Source organism: Telopea speciosissima, chromosome 1 (genome assembly GCF_018873765.1).
Source record: "Telopea speciosissima isolate NSW1024214 ecotype Mountain lineage chromosome 1, Tspe_v1, whole genome shotgun sequence".
NCBI classification, from domain to species: Eukaryota; Viridiplantae; Streptophyta; class Magnoliopsida; order Proteales; family Proteaceae; genus Telopea; species Telopea speciosissima.
Window position 1 is genome coordinate 36,145,257 of NC_057916.1, and position 25,261 is coordinate 36,170,517.

Here is a 25,261-nt window from a genome sequence, read left to right on the forward strand (position 1 = left end):
AACTGGTGAGGTGACCAATCCTTATAATCTTATGCTTCATATTTAGTTTGAAGTCATTCCAAGAGACCAACAACTACTCCAAGAGAGAGCTAGCCACAAAATCATCCGATAGGACGATGCCTTCCCTTGCCAACTTAGCAACTAAGAATTGAAATTTATCAATTTGAGTAGAGACATCACAATCATATTTCATAATAAAACCAAGAAAATTAGCCACTATAAATTCCCTACTCCCAACATCATACAAGGCATAATTTTTCTCCAATACATTCCATATTATACATTCATATTCAAAAGTAGCATACGCATTATACAACTCGTTTGACAACGAGCCCACAATTCGGTTCTTGCATTAATAGTTTGTTTGCAACAAAGTCTCCATTTTGGCCTTGAGTGTAGGATCATCAATCCGCACAAAAATATGTTTAGTCAAGGCATATGAGACTCCCATTGACTCAGTGCAAACTTAATCATTTGCTTCCACCTCTTAATACCATATCCATTCAATGGATCTATCTTGTCAAAATTAGAGAGTATATACAACTTCTCCATCACTAGAACAACTGTTGCACTTGGAGAACTCTTAGGTGCCATGCTTCTATATGCTCAATAAACTATTGCGATCTTTAGACTTGTTGGAATATAAAATTGAGGCATATAACTTATCTAGTACACTCAATCATCTCCAGTGAAGAAACCATGAACTATAGGAGATGTTGGTACAAGAACAGAATTACGAACAACACCTGGTAGGGTTGAGTCATGTCGCCGGTCACTCTCCTTAAGATCGTAGTCACCCCCTATGTGGATCGTCCATTTGAGAAGACTTAGTCCCATTAACTCTTGGACATTCATGGAAGATCGTACGGAAGATCGCGATGGTCGTCCGTGAACACAAAACCTTAAAACTGGGTTGTTTGTTATGGCTTAGAATATTTTTTGTCTGCTAGTTAGGCTCAGTCATCCATCCACCGGTCACTCTCCTTAAGATCATAGTCTGTTCACCCCCTATGTGGATCATCCATCTAAGAATACTTATTCTCATTAACTCTCGGACATCGGTCACTCTCCTTAAGATCACAGTCACCCCCTATGTGGATCGTCCATCTAAGAATACTTATTCTGATTAACTCTCGGACATTCATGAAAGATCGTATGGAAGACCGCAATGGTCGTCCGTGAACACAAAACTTTAAACCTCGGTTGTCTGTGAATTATGACTTAGAATATATTTTATCTACCAGCTAAGCTCAGTCATCTATCCATATTCATGACGACAGTAGACAACAGACTTAGACAATTTTCTAAATCTAGCCACCTAGTTTCTTAGTTTTTCCATTTATGATTTTTTTATGTCACTACCTTAGACTTTTTATGTTACGGCCTGGCATATTTTGATCCGAACCCTAACCCGAATCCGAATGTAAGTCCGGAACCCGAGGTCGTAGCGCGGAGTACATTATGGAATGTCGGTTGGGTGTTCGAGCGGATAGAAGAGGAAGATGGAATCCTTGCGTCAATTCGACGTCTGCCGATAAAACGACAGATACCTCCCCCGTGCGGTTGTGGGATCCACACATAGATGTACACATCATGGTAAGAGATCCTAACCTCGTATTAGATGTTTTTGGTATTATAACTAAGTTCGTGTGGGTTCGCTTGCGGAATGAATCGACTTTTAGATGTTCCGACACGAAGAAAACGAAGATAGAAATCTCAGGTTGATGTACTAGTCGATTGCCGCATCAATCAGAGAATTCTGCCACCGTAAATTTTGTTTCTAAAGGCACGGGGTCCAGTGTTTTGGGTCGGGGATCTCGTTGCCACATCCCGATTAATGACTTGGAATATTTTTCCCAACATTCTAGGACCCATGGGGCCCACAAAGTCCAAATACCTGCGCAAGGGTCGGCTTAATATATAAACAGACAAAATCCCACAAGAAAAGACAAAATTAAGGAATTAGAGTTGAGTTTGGATTATGTGAGGTATTAAGTTAATGACATCTATCAAAATTCACAATTCATCTTATATGACACCTATCCAATTCACAAACCGCCTTATGTTAGCTTAATAAATAAATCAATCAAACCTATCCACTACAACCTTCTACGCTAATCCAATCAATTAAAAAAAAAAACTAAGTTCTATCTACACCCCACCCAACTGACTCATGAGTTAACTTAGTAAAGGAAATTAAAATCTAATCTGATAACTAACTCACTCACTTACAATGTTTCCATCCGTATGAATTAAAACAGAGAAGGAGAGAAAAGAAGAAGAAGAAGAAAGGGAGAAGAAGAGTGTTGGATTCAAGTGGATTTGCTAACCTAAGATAATAATCCTCACCTCCTCATTTTCTCTCCAACCTAATCATAGTGAACCCTACTAAACCCATGCTGATCTTCAAAGTATTGAAATGAACCATGTTCTGTTCAATTCCTGTAACTTATGAAATTGAGTTTTAATTTATGGAATTAGAACCTAAAACCCGCATATATATAAACCCTAACCCTTTGCTAACCTTAATACTAACCTATCGAATTAAAATACTTGATTCATGTGCAGCCATATAGAACTGTTTTACCCAAAGACTAATTCATGAAATCACCTTCATAGTTGTACCCACCTTCAAAACCCCGATTTTTCCATGCAAATTGATCATACCATGGTTCCAATTCATGGTAATGATCGCGCGAACAATATCCATGATCAATTGAATGAGGATTCGGCCCAAAATCCCATTAAAGATTCTATTTTTCTGCATTTTGAGGCTGTTGTGCATCTCTGGTCGATGTCCTAGTCGACTGGGTCATCAATCAGAGAATGCTACTTTAGTTTTACACCTATTGATAACTCTGGTCAATGTCCCAGTTGATTGGACCATCAACCAGAGATTACTGCCTTAGTTTTACACCTGTTATAATCTCAGGTTGGTGTCCCAGTTGACTGGTTCATCAACCAGAGAATAACTGTTTCAGTTTTTAGTTGCTGCCATCTCAGGTTGGTGTCCCGGTTGACTGTCTCATCAATATGAGATGTTGTTTCACTCATGAACATGTCCTAGACCTTACCTAACCTTACCACAAGGTAGCCTTAGGACTCCACTCAAGTTTCTGACGTTTTCTAACATCGGGTGTGATTAAATATTCATAGGACTTTATCTTTCGATCGTCGAATCGTACCAACAACCGACACGGAACATAACCCGACATCACAATCGCAAGTATAACAAGGTAAGTGGGGCTAGGCTTTGATTTCTTTTAAGAGTGTTTATTTCATTCTTAGATGTATTTGTCAGGAATCATTTGCATATTTAAATTCATGTTTTATTTATGATATTTATTGATTTTATTGTTTATAACTTATGGTTGTGAATGATATGATGTGGAATGGTTGACAATGTGAATGCTTGTGATAGAGTAGATGCCGTAGTCGACTTGAAAATGAGAGATATGGTGTGCCTTAGTATGGGATGCGAGAATACTGTACACCTCGTACTATGCTATTTAGATTGCATAAGGCTAGAAATGTCATTCCTTAGTGCTACAGCCCTTACCAGCAGGGGTTCAGGTGTTGGGTGATCATAGCTCCCTGTCACTGAGGAGTGTGAAGGACGCCGGGATGGGGTCCTGGCTATGATTATCGGAGTCTACCCACGGGAAGGTATGTAATACCAACGACCGCTGTGGGCTCCATACAACAGTTGAGGTTACGCCTCGGGACGGTTAAGAAGGAACAGAAAACGTCTCCCGAGTTGTTGTCGTAGCACAAACCCGACTTAGGCATTTGTTTGTTATGTGGAATTAATATTAAAATAGAACCCATGCATTTAGGATGCATGCTTGTGTGTGTGTGGTCTATCCTTTACTTGCTGGGCTCAGTGGAGCTCACTCCTGTGGAATTTTCTCTTTTTAGATGATCCTGCAGGTGAATGCGTTTGTGGCAGAAAGGATTACTTGGAGAACAAGAACTGATGACGTGACGTTACCTTTTTATTTTCTTTTGTTTAGTACTATCATTTTTTGTGAAAGAGTTTTCACTATTTATATTTTAGAATAGTTGTGTGTTGGCTCAATGGTCAATGTAACACGTGTTATCTTGAAGTTGTGTTGTGCTTGTGACGCCTAGTTACTGCATCTGGATCCTGATGGTCTCCAAATACATCGGGTATTCGTGTCACACCCCGAACCCACCTGTAGATTAGGATTACAAAGATATGCCAGTTTATATCAATCCTAATTTTGTTCCTTGAAAGATGCCTTCAAATTGATATAGATTTTAGCTCATTGATCTTTCAAGTCACAGAAGATCATCTACTGTACATGGAAGACTATTCTTCATCCAATCAATATGCCTTGTTCTTTTTTCATTGTACTTCTTCAACGGCTTGGGTTACATTAATCTTTTCGCACATTATAACACATGCTAGTACATCCAAACACACATCAAACAATGGTTTTCATATCCAAAACACTATATAGATGGAACCTTATGGGTCTAATAGTTTTGTTGTTTTTCATGTTCAATAGGTACTTAATGCAATTGATTATATGTTATTTTTCTATTTTTAATCAATCCATATAAATCCTTCGATATTCTATTCAATATGAGGCTAAACTTCACAGTGTAGGCTGGTACCTTGTGGGGTAAGGATAAGACCTCTAAACTTGGTAGACATGGTTAAGTTAAGGCTTATTCTGCACCCATTCTCACATTCCCACTACCATAAAGCAGATATAGTTGGATCTACATTTATACATATATAAATACTCATATTAAGTATGCAATAATATATTTGTATGTAGCAAAAACCCTAGAGTCCATGTCTGAAAAATGAGAGAACATAGTTGTCATGGCGTTTAAACGACCCAAGGCATTGGAGGACACTAGACGCAAGACAACACCAACAGGTAACTAAGGCATCACAGGTGCCCGCCCAGGCGACCAAGGCGATCAAAGTGCCTGGATGCCTAGGCATTGTCTTGAAGACTATGCGAGAGAGGTTCCCTACGATTTAAGTGTGGGGAGGAATTTGCATGCCACACCAACTTATGGTGCAATAAAAGGTATCATCCACATAGGGGGCCTAGGGGCCCATATATGGTCATAACAGGAGAGAGAAAATAATAGAGAAACTTCATGTGAGAGGGGAATAGTCATATGGCATCATGTCGATTCTTTTCCCTTGGAATATTTACAAGAAATTGAGGGGCATTCCTCTCCCAAACATTACAAATATTACTATTCAACCAATATAGATGCAATTATTACTAATGGGCTCGAGAAAGAAAGAACATGTCCATTGGAGTCTCGTTAGATACCACCTGTTAATTGTTGTTAATCCAAGATTTCCTAATGAGGATTCATTAAAATTAAAATAAAAATCATTAGAAGATGTTGTCCAATATACTTCTATCAATCAAAATATAGAGTGAAGCTTGTTTCTGTCCAGTTTATTCCCCATGCTAATCCAAATGGTTAGATGTCATTAGATGTGGAGATTCCCTCTTGTAGTAAAATAAGAGTATAACTTCCATATGATAAGCATTTATTTGTTTGTATCGATACGGTGTGAAAGTATATTGTTCCACAATGATGATGGAAGACTGCGACATGCCACTAGACACTCTCTTAAAGTTAGTATTCACGCCCTTGTGATGCAAACAGGTTTGTTTGCAAAACTAGCTCCAAGATAGAACAACCTCTGGCTTTTGATGACAGCAAGTGTGCACTAGCCTGCTATGCCCTTTTAACTACGTTGGAGTTGTGCTCAGATCACAAGATGCAATGCAACACTGTAATACAATCGACAAATTTTGTTTGTATAAACAGTGGGCCAGTATAATAGCATGTAATGTGAGAGAGAGAGAGAGAGAGAGAAGTTGAAAACGAATTTTGTTTAGTAATTTGGAAGGATCTCTCTTCCTCTATTTACAAGAGAATGTACCCCTTCAAAGTACCCCCCAACAAGGTATGGATGTGTCCATTGGTTCTAATGGATAGGATTCAAAGATTTTAGTCCAGGTTCTAGGAACCCACTTGCGCGAATGGATATGTCTCTTTACAGAAACATGTCCATTACACAATGACACCTTGCCACATGGGCCCGAGTCCAAGCCCAACCATATCTAACTTAAGCCCAAAAAGACTAATATATGACCAAGCCCAAGCCCAAGCCCATGCATGCATCTGTGAAAAGAACCCACCCAAGACCTACCTCAGACACATGGAACGAAAAATACTTCTCTTTTGTTTTTGGTAAAGAGAAGTCTATTAAAAATCACATGTAGAACACATGAGAGTAGGCTTACAAAGATCCACTACCCATAGAGTGAAGAGTGGCCAAACTGTTGTACACGAAATAGGCAAGGCCTTCCGGACTAGAATATTTGCCAGTACATTAGCATTCCTAGAAATACAACGAAATGAACAACGTAAAAAATAGCTGGATTACTAGAGTATGTCCTTAATAATGGGGTCCAAAGCCAATGAAGTATCCCTAGAGGGGTGATTGATAAGGTTGATAACGATCTCTGATTCGGATTCCACCATGATCTCGTTTATGCACAAGGAGTCCAAAACGGATGGCAAGAGCCTCCCCAACTGCCATCAAATCAAAAGAAGCAACCACTGATTTAACGAGAATAATATGACCCTAGAAATCTCATTTTCTTCAATAACTCTTTTCCCTTCCCATAATTATATACATGCAAGCTTATGTTTTTTCCCACTTGCCATGTGGGACTAAAGAACTAAAGCTCTATTTGCTTTTATGAGAGCAAAGTCTAAGGGGTCTTGAGTTCAAATCACAATAGCCACATACACAACAAAAGCAAAACAGATTCTCATGGAAAATGTTTGGACTTTGATGAACATACCCTTTTTAATGGTCTGAACTAATCCCATGCTCCCATGATTTTGCATATGTGCACCCACTCTTGGATTACAAAACCAATCACTTCCATGCCAATGGAAACAATCTGGACCATCAATCCACCACTTCAATCCAAGCATCAATCTTTAACAAAGTTTTTGTTTTGGTTGAATTTGACAATATTATCACAAACAATTGTATAGAAGCATAAGCCATGGGGGCTTAAAAGGTCTAACTTATAGGTTTGGAATGTGTCGAGGGAGCTGCAACAAACTATCAAAGATCCTCTCACTTCTCATATTTTTTGAACTCCCTTTATATTTTAGAATAGTTGAATCTTCTCACTCAAACAATTATGTTTTTTTTTTGGATGAGAAAACAATTATGTTTTGTAATATTGGGGATAATGGGATAGTTGACATGCTAGCAAGCTGGTTACAAAAGGGGATGTCTCCTTTAGGTTCTTTAAGAGATATCTTATCTTTGTTTTAATTTATCCATTCTTTCTCCTTTTTTTTAAAAAAATCCAAATATCTCTAAGGGTCATGAGTTCAATTTGGGGTGTATCTTAAGGGAAAAAAAAAAAAACATAATTAGAGTTATGTATTCCCATCCTTTTGTAGTTGCTTCAATAAAAAGATGAAGCAAGTCTATTTAAGTGAGTTTGGTTAGTTAACTATGATCAATCAAATAAGAATTTGTGGAGTATTTGTGTAAAATCAAGGAGAAGAAGAACAATTTTTTAATCCAGTTTGAAATCGAGGGAGCAGATTTTATGAAGGGCTACCCATAATGTTCTCTGATGATTTACTTATTTGTACAACATAGTACATCTGGTGGGGGCTAAAATTTTGACAAGACATAGACCCAAAGGTTTCTAATCACATTTTAGGTTTCAATTCAATTTAAGTTGGCCAAGTGACAAAATAAATCTTTCAAAAATCCAACTACTAAAAATGTATAAAACAATGCTTAAACTACTAAGAAGATGCAAGGAAATAAATGAGAGGGTATATGCTTGAGTTTAAGTATGGAATTTGATTAATAAATGTGAGGGTATTTGGTTGAGTTTAATATGGAATTTGATTAATTATGAAGCCAAATCATATGGTCGAGGGTCCAATAAATGGAAGGATATATGGTTGAGTTTAAGTATGGTATTTGATTAATTATCAAGCCAAATCATATGATTGAGGGTATAATAAATGGGAGGGTATATGGTTGAGTTTTAAGTATGGGATTTGATTAATTATAAAGCCAAATCATTCTCTAAATATTCAACTATCAAAATTATCATATCAACGATAGACATGACAAGCAACAAGGTTTAAAAACTAAGAATCAGGATATGGATTAGATTGGAATCAACAAGAATAGCTCCACAATCGGTGGAAATCAACAATTAATCCCCTAAACCTAATTTCCGTATAAGATCGGTTCGATCCCAATTGACCCATTATGACCAATTTTTTCAAACCATAACACCGAAACCTCACAATTAAAGAGGTTACAAGATCAACTCTCCTTGAGCTTAACCATCTATATAAAAGAAGAAATAAAGAACGTCAACCGATCGCATGACATGGTGTGTACCTGTGCCTAGACACAACCACACGTGAAATGACCAACGCACTCCCTGGAAAGGCAGAAAGGACCAGGGGTGCATCAACCATTTCACGTGTGGCTGTGTCTGGTGCAAGTACACGCCGCGCTGTGCGACCGATTAGTGTTCGCGTTCATTTTCCCATAAAAAATGGAGGGGGGGGGGGGAAGAAAAAAAAAACCATGGCACTAGTAAGTTGTATCACCCATATAGGCTATGAACCGGACCGTTCATACTGCTTGTTGCCTAAAAGTGAAGCGACGACAAAACGTAAGGAAGATCTAGTATAGTACTATAGACTATATAGTATATGTGCACTAGAATTTATAAAAGTCCAACATGATCTCGTTACATCTCCCCCCCTTCCTTTTTTTAACAAACACCTCAGTTTTTGTACTGGTTTCCTTCTGTGTTCACAGTCTCGTTCGCTTCAAATCCATCGATATTTAACCCTGCGATCTCTTCGAGAGATATGCCTAAAATGGAATTTCGGTGGTTCCAGGTAAGGTAAGCATCTTCAATTCCCCGGGTGGAGTCCGGTTTATCTTGTTTTTCTGAGTATTTTTTGGGACTCTGGTTTCTATTTTTGTTCTTCCGACGAGATTTCTCATATATGTTTTAGGATTTTGGATATTTAAATCAAGGTTCATAAACTACGAATATTGGTTGATGGGAGGCTTCTTTAGGGTTTCTGGTGCAGCTGCTTTTGTGCAATTTTTCGTTGGATTCCGTTTTTGTTGAATTCGAAGAGGAAATCATTGAATTCAGCGTTTTCTGCATCCGTTCTTGAATGAGATGAAAGGGGACCTTGTACCTGGTGATCGGCGCGGGGAGCTGCAGAAAAATAGGGTTCCTTCGGGAAGATTGATCGTCAGGAAGAAAGGGAATGAGACCAGTACCGGTATTTCTTCTGGGAAACAGAAGCTGTTCGAATCGAAGAAGGAGAAGAAGAGAAAGCGGTTGATACTGACTGATTCTGATTCTGACTCTGACAAGGACGCTTTAGTTTCTCCTGGTAGAAGGGTTGTCTGCGGAACCAGTCTAGATAGTAATGGTTATGCTGCTCCTAGTGTAGATTATTCTAAAAGCAAGGTAGATTTTGAAAGTGATAAGAAGAGAATTAGGTCGGAACCCATTAAACGTAGAGAAGATGCCAAAATTGCTATGAACAGATTTGCTCAAGATGAAATTGAAAGAAAGAGAAGTAAGCTTGATGTTTTTGAATACGCTGATGACCCCATGGTTGACACAAGAATGCACGGGAAGGCACCTTTTGATGGCGATGCAGTTGGTACTGGAGGGAACCACATTTTGAGTTTGAAGCTCCGGGAACCAAGTGGTGGGCGGAAGAAACTTGGAAATGAGGGTAGCAGAAACACCTTTGTTGACAAGAGGAAAAAAACTGCTTTTGACGGGACTGGTGGCTTGTTAATTGAACAGGAAAGAGGAACTGATCATTTGAATAAGAAAAACAAGTTTGAGGCTGAGAGGGATGGAACATTTCATCCTGTTGGTATGCCAAGGGAGAAGTTAAAGGATTCTGGTAATGAAACTATCAGGCTGCCTGGAAAAAATGGTGTCTTGAAGGTGATGATCAAGAATAAGAAGAAAGTAGTTGGATCTGGAAAACCTTTTAGTCTTCATGAAGCTGAGGAAAATGGAAAGGATTCCGAGTATGGCAACATTTCCATTCGGAACACACAACTCCATCCTCTTCATGTAAAAAAAAAATTTCGTGATGAACTTGATTCTTTAACAAAGAACCAGCTGAATATGCGGAAATTCTCATCAGCAAAGAGCAAAAAAGCCTGCGATTGGAAAGTGGAGGACAGCAATACATCATCAAAGTTTGATTCAAAAGAGATGGACATGTGTAGTTCCAAGAAAGTGGTAAAGGGCAAAGGAATCAAGACTCTAAAAGATGAAATCCCCTCATCAACTCATATGGAGGATAGAGAAAAACGTTCTGGCACGGAGAAGCAGGTACTACGAAATCACATAAGGGACATGCTTGTCAGTGCAGGCTGGAATATTGATTTTAGACCTAGGAAGAACAGGGACTACCTCGATTCAGTGTACATCAGTCCTGCAGGAACAGCTTACTGGTCTGTAGTAAATGCTTATGAAGCGCTTAAAAAAGAATACGAAGAAAATTGTGGCAGCAAGTCTAGTCAATCCAATTTTCTATTTACTCCAATACCAGCTGAAGAACTTAGTAAACTAACAAGGCAGACACGTAGAAAGATTGAGAAGGAAATGAAAAAGAAGCTCAAAAACAACAAAGGAAGTAAGAGTGTGAAAGAAACCACACAAAAGAAATCTGCAAAAAATAAGCACATCATAGAGAGCACTGGGAGAAGCAAAGATGGAGAAACAAGGAGTTCGCTCATCAAGCAGAAATCTACTCAATCTTCTAAAGAAGTGGATGATGCAGAAACTCTAGTTGATGAAGAGAGCAATTCAAGTGCTATCTCACGCAAGGGAATCCCAAAGCCAGTTAGGGTTCAAAGGCCATCCTTTGCATCCCATGCTCATATGCTACAGGGAAAGAAAAATGAAAAGCAAAGTCGTTTTGCTTTGTTGGTTCGCAGATCTAACACTGGGATAAATCCGGATGGTGATGATTTTATCCCCTACTCTGGAAAACGAACTGTGCTTTCCTGGCTTATAGACTCAGGAACTATTCCCTTGAGCGGGAAAGTGCAGTATAGGAACAGGAGACGCACAAAAGTGATGCTTGAGGGTTGGGTTACCAGGGATGGAATTCACTGTGGTTGCTGTAGCAAAATCCTCACAGTTTCGAAGTTTGAGATTCATGCTGGAAGCAAGCTACGACAGCCATTCCAAAACATTTTGTTAGAGACTGGGATTTCCCTCTTTCAGTGCCAGCTTGATGCATGGAATAGACAGGAGGATTCTGAACGCCGTGGATTCCATTTTGTTGACTTTGATGGTGATGACCCAAATGATGATACCTGTGGCATTTGTGGAGATGGTGGGGATCTGATCTGCTGTGATGGTTGTCCTTCAACTTTCCATCAAAGCTGCTTGGGTATACAGGTGTGCATGAATTATTACATTCCTGATGCCTCAATAAGTCGTAATATAATTATAGTTATTGCAGTGGCAGGAATAACATTTTCCTGGTTTTTTTTTGGGTGTGTGTGCTTTAATAATTTTTGAAGCATTAAAGGAAAAAAAAAATATTACAGATTGTTGTGCTTAAGATGTTATTTGTTTATTTATTTCATTGGGTCAAAATTGGCTTCATTTGCATGGGTGTTAAGAGGACAGTACTGAATATCAACTCAGCTGCAGTGTATCACAAAAGCAGCTGGTTTAGGCTAAAATTAGTTTTCTTTTAATATCTTTTGTATCTCCCTGTTCTTCCTATATGTTTCTCCAATATATCCTTATAATCGAAAAGAAACCAAAGTGAAAACTTCAACTATTTTCAAAACTATAAAAGGGAATGATATATTTTTGTAGTTGTTTTTCTTGCAGAATTATTCGTGAAATTTTATGTTAAATTTCATTTGCAGATTTCATGTTTGTTTCCCTTTTTTTTTGCAGATGCTTCCTGCAGGTGATTGGCATTGTCCAAATTGTTCTTGCAAATTCTGTGGGGGAGTTGGTGGTGGTACAGCTCAGGAGGATCCTGTAAAACTACTCAAATGCAGTCTCTGTGAGAAAAAATGTACTAGTATGCTATTCGTCACTTTTTTGCTTTTGGCCTTCTTTCAATATCATTCAAGTGAAGTCTGACAGCTTGTTAATAAATTTTTGGCTATTGCAGATCACCAGTTGTGTGTTAAGGAAACAGATGTTGTACCTGTTGATTCCAACAATTCACATTCTTCCTTTTGTGGGCAAAAGTGCAAACAGGTATTACTTATTCTGGATTTTCATTGGGAATGCTATTTTAGCTACTTCAGTATGCTTTGTCATTGAATGCTTGTGCCTTGCTGTAGTTAGCAGCATAGCACTGGGGTTATATCATTACAAGGAATCATTTCAACTTCAATCTTGATTTGGTCATTTCTAAAACTGAAATACTTTTGGTGATTTGCCAAAGTCTTTTTTTGGTTTCAGTTGATTTTGAGCATCACTAGTGGGCTATAAAGTTGGTGCCGATAGAAGTAAAAGTATTTTGGTTGAGAGAACCTAATTTTGATTGAAATTTGAAACTGCATGCCATTGCTGTAAAATTTTAACAACTGGCCATCGTTTGATTCAATAGATTTATTTTTCTTTACTATTTAAGATAAGGAGTCCTTAATTCTGATTATTGTGCATTTCAAATACCTTTATTCCATAAAAAGAGGATCTGTTTATTGCGTGTAGCTGCAACCTTGTTGTGCAGAAGCACTTAGTTTGTGGTCACAACTTTACAAAGTTCTCGCTGGAAGCTTCTAATAAACCTTGAGAAATAGGAAGTATGCTTCACTCAAAACCTAAACTTTATTGCAGTTTCTTGTTATCTCTCATTGGTGTGTTTTGGTTTTGAGCGTATTGTTGAATTCTCCGAAAAGGATCCAAAACTGGGTACTTATGAGTTATAACCAAATTCTTCTTTATTTAGAACCCCCCTCCAAAAAAAATCTTCTTTATAGCTTTAAGAATAGCTAAAGTGTTTATAACGGTTAAAGATCTTATTGGTGTAGGAACTTTTGTTTAGCACATTTTAAAAGCAAAGTCAGATTAGGGTTTTGAAGCATGGTGTAAGGATGATGTTGTTAGGTTTGGAAATCAAAACTGCAAAGGAGTCATGTTTAGTTTCTGGATGGTTGGTTCATTTGGTCCATCAAAAGTTGAAGTTAAATGATTATTGGTCCATGTTTGTGTTTTTGACATTTTCCTGAAACTCCCAGAAATGGCAAGGTAAGCAAGGTTTTATGAGAGGTGGAAAGTGTAGAGAGATTTAAAATTAGGGAAAGGCTTGGATCATTAATTCATCCCAAGCACATCTTTATTTATAAGTATAATGAAACAGTAAAAATATTTACATGAGCAATGTGGGACTAAACCACATACAAGAAACAAAAATAACAAAGGAACAAAAGGTCCAGAATACCCCCACAGTATTCTGGCCCATATATCTAACACTCCCCCTCAAGTTGGAGCATATATATCATGCATGCCCAACTTGACTAAGATAGGATGAAACAGCTTGCTACTCAGTCCCTTAGTGAACACATCAGCCAGTTGATCAGTAGATTTCACAAAGGGAACACAAATGAGACCGGCTTCAAGCTTCTCTTTGATGAAATGTCGGTCAACCTCCACGTGTTTTGTACGATCATGCTGGACAGGGTTATGAGCAATGCTAATGGCAGCTTTATTGTGACAATAAAGCATCATGGGAAGATGGACAGCAACACCGATATCCTGCAATAATCCTCTAAGCCACAGAAGTTCACAAATTCCTTGTGCCATTGCACGAAACTCGGCTTCAGCACTGGACCTTGCCACAACATTTTGCTTTTTGCTACGCCATGTGACAAGGTTCCCACCCATAAAGGAACAATAGCCAGAGATAGATTTCCGGTCAGTAGAACCAGCCCAATCACCATCAGTATAAGCCTCAATCTTAAGGTGACCATTGGGAGATAGAAGGATTCCCTTTCCTGGAGCAGACTTCAAATACCGCAAAATACGACGGACCGCATCCATATGAGAGGAATAGGAATCATGCATGAACTGGCTCACCAAACTCATAGCAATTGCTATGTCAGGTCGTATGTGAGAAAGGTAGATTTGTTTGCCCACTAACCGCTGATAACCACCCTTATCAACAGGCTCACCCTCTTTCTCCCTAAGTTTTGTAGTAGCTTCCATAGGAGTATCTGAAGGGTGACAGTCTAGCAGCCCTGTCTCAGTCAATAGATCAAGGACATATTTTCTTTGAGAAAGAAAGATGTCCTTTGAAGATCGAGTAACTTCTATCCCTAGAAAATATTTTAGAGGGCCAAGATCTTTGACCTCAAACTCACGGCCAAGGAGGAGCTTCAAATCCCTGATAGCAGCACCATCATTACCAGTTACCACAATATCATCCACATAGACTATGAGAAGAGTAACCTTGTCACCAACTCGTCTAATAAACAAGGTGTGATCAGTATTGCTCTGCTTATAACCTGCTGAAATCATAGCCTTATGAAAGCTGCCAAACCAGGCCTTGGGTGACTGCTTCAACCCATAAAGAGCACGTTTCAATTTACAGACTCTGCCCCTAGTCCTATCATCAGAGAAGCCTGGTGGAATGTCCATATATACCTCCTCCTCAAGCTCCCTATTGAGGAATGCATTCTTGACATCTAATTGCTGAAGATCCCACCCAAGATTTGCAGCACAAGATAATAACACCCTGATAGTGTTGAGTTTTGCCACTGGTGCAAAGGTCTCCTGATAGTCAACTTCATAAGTCTGAGTGAACCCCTTTGCAACCAGACGTGCCTTATACCGATCCACTGAACCATCAGCCTTCTGTTTGACCACGAAGACCCATTTACATCCCATTGGTTTTTTCCCTTGAGGAAGAGCCACAAGATCCCACGTATTATTTTTGTGTAGTGCTCTCATTTCTTCCAACATTCCTGCCTTCCACTTTCCATCTGTAGATGCTTCCTGCCAATTTTTAGGAATAGAGACAGAAGAAAGAGAAGATACAAAAGCACGAAAAGAAGGAGAAAGTGAGCTATAAGAAACCAAACGAGATATGGGATGTAAAGTGCAAGTCCTAGTACCTTTGCGATGAGCAATGGGTAGGTCGGAAGAAGAGGGATTACCAGGAGATGAAGGATCCAGGTCTGGAGCCGGCAATTGGATGGGTACTGGTGCTAAAGTGGGTTGCAGCTGCCCTCTGTTGGATCTGCCCCTTGTATAGGTGAGTATGTTGGAGTTGTCAATTCTCTTCTGAAATTCACCAATAGTTCTCTGGACTGGAGTCAGCTCCCCCTGGATAGGAACATTAACAACATTATTTTCTATGGTCTCCCCCTGTAAAAGATTCCCATCAGGTGCGGGAGGAACAGCCAGAGGATGTTGGGCATCAATCAAAATAGGATGGGCAGCATCTAAAGTAGGCTGGGCAGCAGCCGTGGGTGTTAGTAAAGAAGGCTGGACTGCAACCGTGGGTGGTAAAGAAGGCTGGACAGCAGCCTGAGGAACCTCAGGTAGAGGAATCTCAAAAGACACATCTGTACTAGAACTCTCCCCCTGAAGAGGTTGTGAAGAATAGTAAGAAAGGGACTCATGGAAAATAACATCCATACTAACCATGGTATGTCGGGAAGGGGGATGGTAACACTTATATCCTTTCTGGGTCGGAGAATAACCCAAGAAAATACAACGAAGCCCCTGAGGTTCAAGCTTGCTTAGAGATCTAGTATCTCGAGCATAGCACACACAACCAAACACCTTGGGAGGCACAATAAATGAGGAATTTCCCATCAAAACATCAGAGGGGCTACGCGAGTTAAAAACCCTAGAAGGCAGCCTATTGATGAGATAGGCCGCAGTGAGAACCGCATCCCCCCAATATTGAGATGGGACATTCTTCGCAAACATCAAAGCCCTGGCCATCTCTAACAAGTGGCGATTTTTCCTTTCTGCCACACCATTTTAGGCAGGGGTATCAACACAACTGGTTTGATGAAGGATGCCATGATCAGCCAAATATTTTTGAAATTGTGATTCTGTATACTCTGTTCCATTATCACTTCTCAATACTTTGAGAGTAGCCTGGAACTGAGTTCGGATCATTTTATGAAAATGCTGAAAACATGAGAAAACCTGATTTTTAGTGTGCAAAAGATACACCCAAGTGTGGCTAGAATGACAATCAATGAAGGAAACAAACCAACGATGACCAGAAATAGATGCTTTATGACTAGGGCCCTAAACATCAGAATGCACCAATTGAAAACAAGAAGAACTCCTTTTATTTGAAATTGGATAAGTTGTACGTGTCTGTTTGGCCAGAACACAAGCCTCACAAAAAAAGTTATCCTTAGTACGAAGGGTGACCGAACTAGGAAATAATTGAGCTAAAATTCCTAAAGGGGGGTGACCTAACCTAGAGTGCCACTGGTAGAGTTCAGAAGAGACCATGGAGTTCTGGTGTAGTGGAGAAGGCAATGGTGGTGGAGAGAAGCGACCGTCATCAAGCAGGTACAGCCCACCATGCACTTTACCCAATCCAATCGTCTTCCCAGAGTCCAGATCTTGAAACACACAATGAGAATGAAAGAAACTGACTTTGCAGTTAAGATCACGAGTAATACTACTAATGGAAAGAAGGTCAGTAGTAAAATTAGGAATGTGCAAAAAAGAAGACAAGGGAAGAGAGGAAGTGCAGTTGATGATTCCTTTTCCGGATATGGAAGAAAGGGAACCATCAGCCACCTTGACCTTGTCTTTCCCAGAAGTGGGAGAATATCGGTGAAACAAACTAGAGGAACCGGTCATATGATCTGTAGCTCCTGAATCTATGATCCAAGGATGGGAAGCGACAGAAGCACAATGACCTCCAAATGGAATACCGGACCGGGTAAAGTGTGAACCTAAAGGAGCATAAAAACTGGCAGGAGCAAATGTAGTAGAGGCAGCACCAGAGGAAGACCTTAGCATACCTAGGAGTGCCTGTAGATCATCCTGGGATAGACCAGTGTTAGTAGCAGGGGCTGCAGTAACAGTCTCAGTTTGATGGGCCTTGGTCTTTGTCTTTGTCTTTGTCTTGGCAGCCCTTTTAGCTTCAAAGTCAGCCGGTTTCCCATGAAGTTTCCAGCACTTCTCTTTGGTGTGATAGGGTTTGTGACAGTGCTCACAAACAACAGTCCCTGTAGTAGAATCACCAAGAGAAGTAGTGCCACTAGGTGCAGGAGTGGCAGGGGCAGCAGCCTTGAGAGCTGATCTGTCAGTAATAGGAGGGTGCAACATGGCAGCCCTACGGTTCTCCTCAGAGGACACCATGGCATAAGATTGTTCAAGTGTGGGAAAAGGCTTATGGCCTAACACTTGAACACGAATCTGATCATACTCCACATTTAAGCCAGCCAAAAATTCATAAACTCTGATCTTGTCCACGTGCTTCTTATAGGAAGCAATATCAGCAACTGTAGTAGGATGAAAGTCAGAGAAGTGGTCCAACTGTTGCCACAGACTGCGTAGAGTAGCATAGTATTTCGAAACTGAAAGTAATTTGAGCCATTAAGTTTAATAGGGTTGGGTGGAAAACTGTGGTAGTCTGTCTTGCTGTGGCCATCATGATCCGAAGTAGCTGTAGAATTGGAGGAATCACCCATACTGGCAGCAGAGAAGCCCAATAATTCCTTCAAGTGAAGAGCTGAAATATGGAAGAGAAGCCCCTTGTAATGAGATTAAATAAGTCTTCCAAAAAACAGAACCAGCAGCCAAGTAAAAATCCTAGATCGTTATTGTCAGGGTTTTGAAAAAACCCTGAATTGCTGAAATCGATGAAGGATACAAGAGGCCAAAAAACTGCAGGGAATTGGCTGAAACTGAAGTCGAGGGATCCTCTATAATGGAGGAAAACACCTGCAAAAAATCAGATCTAACAGGCAGCAGCAGCCCCAAGATCGATAGGTGTTAGGGTTTTGGAAAAAAACCCTGTGATGGTGGATCGATCCCAGGGAGGTCTTCAAAAATATGAACTGTGGAAGCCCAAATTGCAGTCGAGAGTGTCCTTGGAAGTGGAGAACCAGCTTTCAAAAAGTCAGAAACAATAGAGAGCCCAAACTCCTAGATCGACAATTGTCAGGGTTTTGACAATGGGCCACTAAGGGTCAAATCCTCCTATTGATAGTGAATGGAGTCCAATGACACTGATTCAGTGTTACTTGGACTCCCACAAAAAAAAAGATAATATTTCGAGGGCCGGGATTGACCGACGGAATCCGCTGGACAAAATGAGGGAATATGGGTCAGAATTACCTATTCGCAACAAGTGGAGTCTAATGACACTGATTGGGTGTCAATCGGACTCCCACAGGAAAAGCTTCCGTTTCGAAGGCCAGGATTGGCCGATGGAATCTGCATTCATTCTATGTTACTTGAATAGTAGTTGACAACAACCCATTTTATTTTTGTAAATAAAATTTTTATTTTAGCGTTTTGAAAACAAATGTAATGAATTTGATAATGTGGCGTGGTTTTGCAGAAAAAACCGGCGGCAAAATGGTGCATTAGGGTTGAAATATTAAGGTAGTAAAGCTCTGAAAATAGCCAAATTGTTTATTCTAGAAAGCGGGAAAGCTCTGGAAAGACCAGAATATTATTCTAGAAAGCAGCTAATGACCTGTTAGTGTTTATGTAATAAGGGTACTTTAGGTATTTTGTTATTTCCTTATTTTCTTGTATTGTGCTTTGTCCCATTTACCTCCCTAGGCTATCTATGTTAGCATGGGGGGTATGTATGTAATTTCCCATACAATATTAGCAAGTGAATTAATATTGGGGGGGGGGGAGATCATTTCTCTCCCCAAGTTATTACCGCCAACCTTCTCCTCTTCTTCTCCTTCCACCTCTCATTCTCATCGTCTTCCTTCTTCTCTTGTCCTCTTCAACTACTTTTAAGTTTCAACTTGGTACCAGAGCCTCCGGTTCTAGTTTGAGAATCATGCTACGAGTTCTTTGCTTCCTTTCTCTCTTTTTGGAACCCTAGATTACAAAGGGGTTCCAAGGAAGAGGCTGCCAAGTGAAAACTTTGAAGATATCATGATATGAAGACGTTGGTTAAGACTATAGAAGCACCAAGAGAGGTTCTCATATAGTCATATGTTGATTTGGCTGTTGGGAGCTCAAATCAAAGAGGAACAGAGCAGGGAAGTTACCACCAGCTCTGGAGTTCAGTTCCTCTCCCTCTCTCTCTCATTCGGCATCTATTAGAGGTGGGACTGGGCTTGTTAGAATCGCCCAAGGGTCCCTTTCAACCCCCATAGTCTTGGTTGCTGAATGTAGGAGTTGTTGGAGCACAACTCATTTTTCCAGAGACTGACAATTACTGCCAGCTTGGTTTTTACACTTTTCTTTGATCTAAAATGCTATGTGTGATGCTTCCAGCTTCCCGTTGCTGTGTGTTGGCGAGTTAAATTATTTGAGTCTTATGAGTTGCCATGGGATGAAGTCATGAAGCTACACCTTGAAAGGTGTATTTGATTTCGGTTTCTTCAATTTTTATGGTTCGTCTTCTTGCTGGAATTTTTTTTTCCTGAGTACTGGGAAGGAGTTTGTGAGTAGACTCAGTAGAGTGTGTACTCCCCATTTGGTTTGGATATCTAACCCAGTAACCAACTGTCCAATTGTTTTCATACATCATGTCGGAGGCAAGGTTTTAGGTGTCGGTTTTGCCCCTGGTTTCACCAGGCCACGAAACTGAGTTCTGCCGAGATCTCAGCGATTTGGTGTATTTTTTCCCGTCTTGACTCGGTGGTGGCTTTCGGTGGCCATATGGCCAAGATAGGTTGTGAAACTTGACCTCTACCCTATTTTAAGCCTTCTAAACACAATGGAAACATTAGTTTTTACAAATTCAAAACCAAAATGGTACTTTGACTTCGGACCCTAGGTTGGTAGTGTACAGCGTAGGTGAGCTCTACCCTAGGCTATTCCACACAATATTTAGAACACATACAATTAAAGTAGAGGTGAAAACAACTTAATTAAGCATTAGGAATTGAAAAACATCAAATCATAAACCATTTAAGCATTAGGAATCATATTCATAATCATACGTGGTTATGATTTGACGGTTTGTTAATAATTGTTAGAAACTTGGAAAGTAACATTGATTAAGCAAAAGCAAGTGAAAGTGTGTAATAAGTCCTACCATTTGACAGTAGCTAGTACTGAAACGAGTGTTGGGCCGGATCATCAAAATGACCATGTTGTTGGGGTGAGATTTGCCAAAAGAAGCACCAAAACCCTCACCTCCAAGTGTTTTTCCTACACAGTAGAGTAAGAGAGACAAATTTTCGAGTTGAGGTCGAAATCCTACAGTCTTGTCTTGATACTTTGCGAAACCCAGATATTTTTGAGATCTCGCCGAGACCTTGTACTATGGTCGGAGGTCAGTGGACATATGGAAGCTTCAGCTGGTGGTTCGAGTAGTACCAACCCTAGTATGATTGGCTTTGGGAACCCCCACATCCAGATATTCGTTGTGAAGTTGGACAACACCAACTATTTGAATTAATGTAGCTGTCCCTGCAAAGTCAGGGGAAGTTAGGATACATTTTGCTGGTATGATTAAGGCTCCTAATTCAAGTGATCCAACATATATGAAATGGGAGACTGAGAACTTAACCGTTATGACTTGGTTGATTTTCTCTATGAAACCTGAGATTGGTAGGAAGATTATGAGAAAGGAGACTGCCAAGGATATTTGGGATAGTGTCTCTAAGACTTTTGATCGACTGGGTGACTCGGCCAAGGTCTACCAACTCCTCCAGAAGGTCATCACAATGAAGCAAGGAGACAGAATTATCTCTTAGTATTATAACACAGTTATTGGTCTCTGGGAGGAGTATGATCACTATAAGGACCTCCAACTATCCAATCCCGAGGATGAAGCAAAGGTATATAGAACACTTGAGAAGGAATGTGTTCTGATTCTCCTTGGCCGGCTGAACCCGGAATATGAACCAATCTGGGTGCAAATTTTATGCTGGTCACCTCTTCCATCTTTAGATGAAGTATGTAGCTACTTGCAAAGTGAGGGACTCGATGAGTGGCATTGGAAACTGTACCATCACTTGGGAGATCTGTTCTTTCCTCTAGCTCCGATGGAGATTGGCTCAGTGGAGGAAGAGGCCAAGGGCTACACTCTGGGGATTACAGATATAAACTCAGATGTGACCATTGTTAAAATCCCGGGCATACTAAAGAGAGGTGCTGGGTGCTTCATGGGGGTCCCTCTAGACTTGTACCTACTAGTATGCGTGGTGGCAGAAGAGGGGGAGCTTGAGCACACCCAGTCGCCCACCCTTCCAGACGTACTCCGTGATGGCTGAAACTGAACCTGTGGGGCATTCATCTGGACTATAGGCAGACCACAACTCCCTCACTCTGGAAGATCTTGCAGCCTTTCGACGGGTTATGTCACAGTTGGGTAGCTCTTCTTCCATGACCACAGTGCCAGATTCTTCAGCCTCAGCCTTGCAGAACGGAATAGATTTTTTTTTGTGGATAAAGTGTGAGCCTCCCTCCTGTCTCCTCTCTTCCCCAGCGGTTTCTCCTTTCTCCCTCATCTTTGCAATCTCTTTTTTCTCCCCTTTTCCCTACGGCACCTTGCTAGCAGGTTCTCTTCAGATCTGAATCTTTCCCCTTCTATCTATTAAGCAAGCTCATCACCAGCAGATTCATCAATCAATCTGCATCAGTAATAGAAAATTAATCAAAAGGATTTAAGTGGAACATAGCAATGGGTATAATGGGTGGTGCAGCTTGGATTTTGGATGCGAAACTTTATCAGGCCATGGAAATGCAATGATTCTGATGCAGATTAATCACCAAACTGGGCTTCTTTGCCTAGGAATAAGTCCAGGGTTGGGTTGTATATACATGTTAGGCCTTTGGTCCATGAGTTTTCAATGTAGTAGGCCACTTTTATGGGCCTATAGTATGGGTAATAAGGTTGCATACGGGATTAGTTAGTTTATTTTTAAGTTGTTTTGGGTTAGTTCAATTGAACCGGTTCTAAGTTGTTCACTTTAAGTTTTGATTTAATTGTTTAATTAACTATTATATTGGTGGAGTCCACATCAAACTTAAGTCATAGGCATGTTAGGACTTCAAATTTCACTATGTCACTGAGTTAGTTTCCTAATCAGTTTAGGTTACCTTATTAGCTAAGGATTGGGTTAAGCCTTTCCTTTTCAGTGTTTTGAGGCTATTTTTGAGTCTTTTCATAAGTTTTTAGAGGGGGGGGGCAAATATTGTACACAAATTTGATAAATAAAGTTGCTGCTTTGCTGCTCTCTTCTCCATTGAAGATTTCTTGTGTTTGATCAAGAAACCCCTTGTGCGTGATCAAGGAAAGGGATTGGTGTTTGATCCCATCGACACCTTGCGGTGTGAAGCCCGGGTGGATCATATTTGTTCATGTTCTGTTATTGCCACTGGTTTGCTGGCTGTCATTATCATCTTATTTTCTGATCTTAGCCATTAACAAGTAAGTTTTGTTCTAAAATTTCTGCAACTAAAACTCTAGATTCTAGAGATTCATATGCAACAACAACTCAGCCTTATCCCAATTAGATGGGGTCGGCTACATGGATCCCAGAAAACCATAAAATAAAAAATATAAAGATGAAGGGAAGGATGACACAACAAAGACAAACTCTAGACATTCATATGCAATACGTTTTTTTGAGATTAAGCAAAACAACCGTTAGATTTACCTGAAATTTTAATCGAACCTTAAGAATCTTAATTAAGAACTCGATTCAAATCTCAGCCAATTCTGACCGGCCGATTGGGTGATATTCTAAAATCTCTATTTTACCCCTTGCCTTGTCAAACCCTGCTTTAAGATTTGATTCTAGTTCTGACTTGCTGAACATGTTAATCTACTGATTATAACTTATATTCATTTCTGAAACCTGCACTTCTTCAACCTGAAACTTTATTACAGTAGCTAAATTACCCTTTTACCCTTGGTCCTATTGCTACTAAGATTTTCCCTTAACTCCTAATCTAAACCCGATTGGACTGAAACTTTCAGCAATCATTCCTCTCCATGTTCCTTACACTCAAGCTTCATTCCAGCCCCATTCAACCACTTGATTTTGTGTTATATAAAATCTTCCTAATCTGAACCTTCCTTTGATTAAAAGATCCTGTCTTGCTACTGATTTGAGTCATCAAACCAGTACTACATTAGATTACCAGTCCAGGCTGTGGGATGGGGTTTTGAAGGAAGCGAATTTTAGTATTTAAGCTGGAGAGGTAGTACTACTAGGCTGAAGGTTCAGGTTAGTAGTGATTTCATAAACAGTTCTAAAAAATCAGGAATAAGTAAAGAAATTAGTCATCAACTCTTAGGTAATAATAAATACTTACTGTATGGTATTAATTATAGGAGTTTTAGTTTCTTGGATTTGCTGTAAAATGCTGATTTTGCTATCTGTTTGTAGAATACTGAATTAATTGTAAAGACAGACTTATCTTTTTCTAAAACCTTTGATTTTTGGTGAACACTTCATGCACTGTTTCTTTATTTGTTGGTTGGATCAGCATTTAAATGCTCATGGAATGCTGTACATAGCCATTTGATCGGGTAATCATTCCTTAAAATACATTTTCCATCGCTTCTTCATTCAGTTGATGCAAGCCAATCAACTTCTCTGTAATTTCCATCAAGTGCCTCTAGAAATTAAATAATGTAGAAGGAGTCATTGATTTCCAGTGTTCAAGTGGGTTGAGTTTGTTGACCTTATCTAATTCTAAGGCATGTTGTAGTTGATGACTACGATGGCAATGTTTCAAGGCTGCAATTACTCTTAGAGTCATTTTGTCATTGGCCAAAGAAATTGGATATGCACATTTTTGAAGTCTTCATAACAAATTTTGTGGGTGGAGGGAAATAATAATTTGGGTGGATTACTCATTTTGTGTTACTATTAGATCTTATTAGTTTGAAATTGTGGGAAAAAGGAGTGATATCTTTTAAAATATGATACTTGTACATATTTTGTACATCTTAGACGCATGCGCATACCTCTAAGATATTTTCCTATTATTACCAATAATATACAGAAACTACTTATACAAAATTCGTAGTTGGAATTAAAACTAGAATGCGTAAGAATTATCAGTTATGGTTCTTCCAATTATTTTTATATCTGAGGATCTATATGTTTTAGAAGCATTGGTTATAAGGAGGTCTAATGTATTTAGGTTTTGGTGTAGTGCCTCAAATTGTTCTGGTTCATTGGATTTTATTGACCTAATGCTTTTCTTTTATTTATTTTTTCCCTTTCTTTATTTGTTAGCTGCACATTGAATTTGAAGGCCACATACATCACTGCTAATACTGTTCTTTTTTGTGTGTGTGTGTGTGTGTTTGGGGGGGGGTTGGTTTTCTTCAGATTTTCGAGCAATTACAGAAGCTTCTCGGTGTTAAACATGAGGTGGAAGCAGGATTTTCATGGACGCTCATTCAGCGGTCTGACTTGGACTCAGATATGTCTCCTCGTGTGCTGCCCCAAAGGGCTGAATGCAATTCTAAGCTAGCTGTTGCACTGGCTGTTATGGATGAATGTTTTCTTCCCGTTGTTGACCGGAGGAGTGGGATCAATTTGATTCACAACGTTCTGTACAATTGTGGGTAAGGACTCATGAATATATTCTTTAGGAAGAGTAATGTTCTGGTTGATGCTTCACCGGTAGGCGGTAGCTTCTGAGCTTTACAAACTTTGTGAAACCAAACTTGGCACTGTTGCATCATATAAAATAGGGCATTGGAATTATGGCTAGTTTTGGGGCCATGTTTTATTGAATTTGTAGATTATTGGTTGTTTATCTATTTATTTTTGTTCATTTCTAGGAGGATTAGGTACTTTGTTAGGTGTTCACCATTTGGGGAACAAAGCAGTCGTTGGAGAATGAATTTCCTTATTTTCATGTCACGACCTTTTTAATTGCTTTTTTAAATTTTGGGAGAGAAAGAGCACTGGTGCTGATCTGATTGCCTTTGTGCTTATATGAGTTTTTACATATGTGTTATGGCTTGATTGTTTAGCCATTAGAAACTGATGCAG

The 25,261-nt window shown here is 39.6% G+C and overlaps 1 protein-coding gene across 1 annotated transcript in view; it reads left to right on the forward strand.

Annotated features, from left to right (window-relative positions):
* Positions 1-9,139: 9,139 nt before the first annotated feature.
* LOC122648851 overlaps positions 9,140-25,261 on the forward strand; it is a 42,930-nt gene continuing 26,808 nt past the window's right edge. Inside the window, exons 1-4 of the mRNA XM_043842129.1 lie at positions 9,140-11,540; positions 12,054-12,177; positions 12,277-12,365; positions 24,590-24,828. Coding sequence (XP_043698064.1) covers positions 9,276-11,540; positions 12,054-12,177; positions 12,277-12,365; positions 24,590-24,828 — 2,717 coding nt within the window. The 5' untranslated portion in view covers positions 9,140-9,275. The remainder of the gene's footprint in view (positions 11,541-12,053; positions 12,178-12,276; positions 12,366-24,589; positions 24,829-25,261) is intronic.